Source organism: Aplysia californica, unplaced genomic scaffold (genome assembly GCF_000002075.1).
Source record: "Aplysia californica isolate F4 #8 unplaced genomic scaffold, AplCal3.0 scaffold00192, whole genome shotgun sequence".
NCBI classification, from domain to species: domain Eukaryota; kingdom Metazoa; phylum Mollusca; class Gastropoda; order Aplysiida; family Aplysiidae; genus Aplysia; species Aplysia californica.
Window position 1 is genome coordinate 710,740 of NW_004797462.1, and position 6,000 is coordinate 716,739.

Sequence of the window (6,000 nt, forward strand, 5' to 3'; positions counted from 1 at the left end):
TGAATGACCAATGGAAATCTTGCAGGGCAACAAAACTCAAGCAAGTGCAAAAGGACAAAAAAAAGTGTTACAATATTACTAATTTGAAGTAAAACAGCAAAATTAACATATTAACAAATATAAATAAAGTATACTTCCTTCATGGATTCATGAACACAACCTCTCTGATCTCCCTTTTCAATGCTCTTACAAGACATTCAAACCAAATACTCAGCCATTTAAAAAATGTAGAGCAAGAACATTATAGAATTATATTTCAAACGCATGTCACAAGTTACTTTTTTAGCTTATTTCCTTACAAATTAAAAAGTCTGGTAGGCAACTGTAGTTACTTGTACATGAAAGAATATTCAACACTAATATTTTGGTTGCCTGCAGAGATGTGTTTACAGTTACAAGGGTTAGCCAAACCTGTCTCTCTTTCTAGATCGTGTGATCCTTTCCTCTGCGGTGGGGCCCAGATGCGTTGGAATCTCGCAACACAAGCACAGAAATAGAAGGAGTCTCTAAACAGCCATTCCCCCTTTCCTCACGCCAAAATCTCTGCAGGCCTGCTCTGCCCCGATACAGCTCTTCCCTCTCCTCTGCCTCGATACAGCTCTTCCCTCTACCCTGCTGTAATCGAGACTGCACTCGTCTCACACTTACTCACTCACCCGTTCTGCTTTACACATTTGTGTCAAACAATACAATATGCTAGGCTTAACTTCCTGTTATTGACCAACACGCCAGATTGCCCAATAAACAGCTAAATAGACCACAGCAACAATGTAGAAAAACTCTTCAGATAACAAAACTGTCATAGAACAGGTGAAATAATAGAGAAAAATAAATGGGCATCATCTAGTCTGGTGCAAAACAATATTGTCCCAATCTTCCTCAAAGGCCTCTAGAAACAACCAACGAAACAAACTTACTCCATCTTACGCCCTGATGCCACGCCATTTGCTAGTCGTCTTCCACTTGTTACACTGACTCTTGAACTCGCAGTACTCCGATGACTGGCAGGTGCACTGTTGTCTGCAATTGAAAAATAAAGATGAAAAATCAGAAACAATATGTCCATAAATGTATAAAAAAGTCACCTCATACAAACAGGTAGGCTATTGATTAGCTTTAATCTTCACACACATATACAGCATTCCTTAAAAGGCATTCATCATCAATGCCTTTCACCCCTGGCAGGGTATAGGCCACCTACAATCTCCTTCCATTTATCTCAGTCCTGAGCCATCCTTCCAAGCTCATTCCAAGTGAGCTTCATCTCTCTCATGTCCCTTTCCACGCATCCCCTCCATGTTTCCCGTGGCCTACACCTGCCTTGTGCTCCTTGTGGGTTCCACTGCAGTGACTGTTTTGTGATGTTTCCGCTGGGCTTTCTTAAGGTGTGTTCCATCCATTGCCACTTTCTTAGTCCTATTTCTACTTCTATATCCTTTTGTCCTGTCCTTTCCCACAGCTCTTCATTTCTTATTCTATCCTGCCACTTAATTCTTAGAATACTCCTCATACATCTATTGATGAAAGTCTGGACTTTATTCAGTACTGTCTTTGTTGTCTTCCAAGTTTCGCAGCCGTAAAGGAGCACAGACTTGACGTTGGAGTTAAAGAGTCGAATCTTGGTGCGCAGTGACATGTTTGCTTGCTTTCCAGACTTTTGATAATTGATTGAATGCTGACCTTGCCTTGGCGGTTCTTGCTTTAACATTTGCCTCGGTTCCACCTGCCTTTACCATCAATGACACTTCCAAGGTAGGTAAAGGAGTCCACTTCTTCCAGGGGAGTGTCTTCCTCTGTGACAGCAGGGCTTGAAACTTTTCCTAGCTTCACTACTTTCGACTTGCCTGGATGTATACGCAGGCCAACACTCCTTGATAAGCTGTTGAGTTCCTTGGTCTTTTCTTGCATCTGAGCATGTGTGTGAGAGAGCAGTGCAAGGTCATCGGCAAAATCCAAGTCGTCCAGCTGCTGCCAAGGGATCCACTGTATTCCATTACGCTTGCCTGTGGTGGCTTCCTTCATGACCCAGTCAATTGCCAGTATGAACAGAAAAGGTGAGAGCAAGCATCCTTGTCGCACTCCTGTCTGTACCTGGAATGGTTCTGAGAGTTGTCCTTCAAGGAAGACTTGGCAGTTTGTTCCATCATAGGTGGCCTTCACAAGCTTGATGAATTTGTCAGGTATTCCAAAATGCCGAATGAGTTTCCACAGAGTTTCCCTGTCCACACTGTCAAACAACTTTTCATAATCAATGAAGTTGACCACGAGTGGGGAATTCCATACAAGCGATTGCTCAACAAAGATGCGCAGAGCAGCGATCTGGTCCACACATGATCGTTTTTTGCGGAATCCTGCCTGGTTTCCTCGGAGCTTCTCGTCTGTTGCCAGCTTGATTCTCTCCAGGAGTATCCTGTTGATGACTTTCCCAGGTATGGACAGGAGTGTAATGTCTCTGTGGTAGTTACAATTGCTGAGGTCTCCCTTCTTTGGCAGCTTGATTAGGTGTCCTTCCTTCCAGTCTGATGGTATTTCCTCCTTTTGCCAAACCTTTTCAAATAGAGCATAGAGAATTTCCACTAACGTATCTTTATCTGCCTTAAGAGCTTCCAGTGGTATATGGTAGGGACCAGCTGCCTTGTGGGACTTCAGTGTTTTTATAGCAGCTGCAATTTCCTCTCTTGAAGGTGGTTCCGTAACTATTGGGAGGTCATATCTGGCTAGAAGAATTTCTGGTTGGTTTTCAGGATGTGGTCTGTTCAAGAGTTGATCAAAGTGTTCTCTCCATCGGTTAAGTTGCCCCTCTGGGTAGAAGATAGTCTTTCCCTCTTTGTCTTTCACTGGTAGAGTGGGCTTGCTGAACCTACCTGACAGAGTTTTTGTTGTCTGGTGTACAATCTGCAAGTGCCCGTCTGTTGCGGCTTTCTCTGCCTTTGCGGCCAGGCCATTCAGGTAGGTATTCTTGTCCTTCTTGATGGAATTCTCTACCTCCCGGTTTACTTCGGTGTACTCCTGTTGTGCAGCGAGTTTCTCAGTTCGGGTACGGCTGTTGTTGACTTGGGCCTTCAGCTCTCTTCTTCTTTTGAATTTGTCTAGAGAGTCCTGTGAAATCAATTCATTCCTGGTGTTGTCTTTGGGTCCTAAGGTGCTCTGGCAAGTTGCATTTACTGCCTCTCTTATCTTGTCCCAGCGTTTGTTGACTTCACATTCATCCAGATCTTGAAGGGCTTGAAATCTGTTCTTCAGTTCCAACTTGAACTCATTCTTCTTTACTGGGTCTTTCTGAAGGCTCACTTAATACTTTAGACGAATTCCAGTAGTGACTTGTGCATATCTTCTCAGTTTCAGTTCCATCTTTCCAAGGATCAAATGGTGGTCTGACGTGACGTCTGCTCCTCGTAAGACTCGGACGTCCTCCAGTGAGCGTCTAAACTTTCGGGAGATGCAAAAAGGGTCAATCTGGTTTTCCGTTGTCCCGTCCGGGGCGACCCAAGTGGCCTTGTGAATCCTTTTATGTGGGACGATTGTACCTCCAATGACCAAGTTGTTGAATATACAGAAGTTTTGGAACTTTTCTCCGTTGTCATTTGCCTCTCCTAATCCGTGTCTGCCCATGATTTCCCCATACTGACTATTGTCCGAACCTACCTTTGCATTTAGATCTCCCATGACAATGTTGAAGTCCTTACCTGGAAGTTTGTCGATGACACTCTGCAGGCGGTTGTAGAAGTCATCTTTATTCTCCACATCTGCATCATAGGTTGGAGCATACACTTGTATGATGTTCATGTTTATGACCTTCTTCCTACCATCACTTACCTTTAGTTCTTTCTTAGTTCCAAACGAGGCCATGATGGATCCTTGAACCATGCGCTTCCCAGCCCCTGAATGTCTTTTGAGCTGTTTTGGATATGATCATCCCTACTCCTTCCCTGTGTGGTCCATCACTAACATTACATGAATAAATGAAAAGCTCCCCTCTTTCATTCGTTTCTGTCAAGACTAGTTCAAGTGATTCCCAGTATGTGTAGTTGGTATCGGTGCATCTCTTGGAGAACTTGTGCAGTTTTTCCAGCCTCATAAAGGGTCCTAACGTTCCACGAGCCGATCCGAAGAGACTTGGACTTGGATAATGGCGGAGGCTTCTGCCCAGCAGCTTCCTTTCGGCTTTCACTGCCTTGCATCATAAACTCTCCATTCGGAGACTCTAGTTTATGGCTCAGAAATATCTATTTATTTCTCGATTCATCAGTTTCATTATAAAAACAAAACTTGACGAGCATTCAGGTCCTATTTTAAGAGACACGTAAAACAAATTTTTACCATGACCCATTAAAATCAGTTTTATGCAAACCAGTCTTATTTAACTATTTTCCTTAAAAAACCAGCTTTCAAAATCAGATAGTATGTCGAGAATGGTGCAGTGTAAGGTAATTCGTTTAGTTTACGTTTTAGTAAGAGTTTTACAGCACTTGGAATACAGTTAGATCAAAGTGCCAAAAATTAGAGGTGTTATAAGACAGTAACATACACAAACAGAAAGATGAGAGATAAGGACGATAGGTCTTTAACAGGAAAGAAAGAGCAAATCACACCAGTGCCCCCGCCAATCATCAACATCAGATGATTCGTGCCCACAAATTCCACAAACAAACCATATTCATTGACATAAACTGACATAAAATCGGACATACCTGCTTTGGGAGGAGCCACTTTTCGGCCTGCATCTGAGGATTTTGCATTTTCAACTTTTTTGCTTGAAGTCTGAAAAACATGAAATAAAATACAGACAATTTAAGGGATACTCCCACCTTATTTCCATTCTGTTGATCACAGTGGATGGATATTTTAAATAAATTAAAATCACAACTCTGCTTTTAACTGTATTCAGCTCAAGCATAGCTCTGATTTTAACAGCATTTAATTAACTAAGGATCTTATGCCTTAAATCTGTTGAGATATTTACAGTTAAAAAATGTCAAATGAAAAAGAAAGACAGTCGCAATAGACTAAAGATTCAGCACTTAAAGAGACACAAGTAACAGCAACAAGCATTCTCTGACACACATTGATCTAAGTATTGATCTAATCATCACTAGACACAAAAGTGCAAGACAAACCCTTTTGTCTGTAGAGAAAAATCAGAGCCCTTTTCACATTCTTTACACCAAAAAACCAACTACCCACACACAAAAAAAGCATACATTTCACACAAATGAATCATACATACAAATTTTTACTCACATTTTTTTGTCTTACATCAACAAGAGAGTTTGCTCGTTTAGTTTGTTGAGCGGAGTTGGGACGGCCAGACGCTGGTCGAGAAGATATTGCAGAAATCTGAGACCCTGTCAAGCTCAGGTTCAAATCATCGGACCGCCTGTGAGACATTCTATGAAAGACAAGTAAGCTAAAATTGAAAAACAAAATTTGGAAAAACTGTTGGGAATAGTAAGTCTTGAAGTAAAAAGTATGGTTTTGCTATCATTTTCATCACACAGTTGAAAATATTTTCAACATCTGAGTCTGAGTCATTGACAACATAATCAGAATTATATGTCGACAATTCGAAGTTTGACACCAATTTTTTAAAGCTGGAAGGTTGTTTTTGTTATAGATTATATGCACATAATGGGTCTCAGTTTCTTTTCTTTTCACCTTGCCCTCTGCATTCTGGGTACCCTGTCCAATACTGAATAACATGGGTCTGCAACTCTCTCTCACATGATGATATAATTCCCCCCACCCCCCTCCTCCTTGCCAACATACTCACACACCTCTCTCTCACTTTGTCCACAGTCTGTCACTATCTGTCTCTGTGTTTCTGGGCGTCATGAATGTAGCCTGCATACTACATTCAGGGCGCCATGAACGTAGCCTGCCAACTTTGATTCAAACTTGATCCATCAATCGCGCAGCGCATTTGGGTATGTATGTATAGTATAAGGTTTTACGGCGCTCGCAACTGCTAAGGTCATATGAGCGCAGCAGAGCTTTAACTTT

The 6,000-nt window shown here is 41.9% G+C and overlaps 1 protein-coding gene across 1 annotated transcript in view; it reads right to left on the reverse strand.

The window, feature by feature from the left end:
* The window catches only part of LOC101848110 (centrosomal protein of 131 kDa), a 42,607-nt gene that overhangs the window by 23,344 nt on the left and 13,263 nt on the right, over nucleotides 1–6,000 (reverse strand). The window contains exons 2-4 of the mRNA XM_005098734.3: nucleotides 5,242–5,389; nucleotides 4,692–4,761; nucleotides 918–1,020 (exon numbers count right to left, since the gene is read on the reverse strand). Of these exons, the coding sequence (XP_005098791.1) occupies nucleotides 918–1,020; nucleotides 4,692–4,761; nucleotides 5,242–5,388 (320 nt within the window). The 5' untranslated portion in view covers nucleotide 5,389. The remainder of the gene's footprint in view (nucleotides 1–917; nucleotides 1,021–4,691; nucleotides 4,762–5,241; nucleotides 5,390–6,000) is intronic.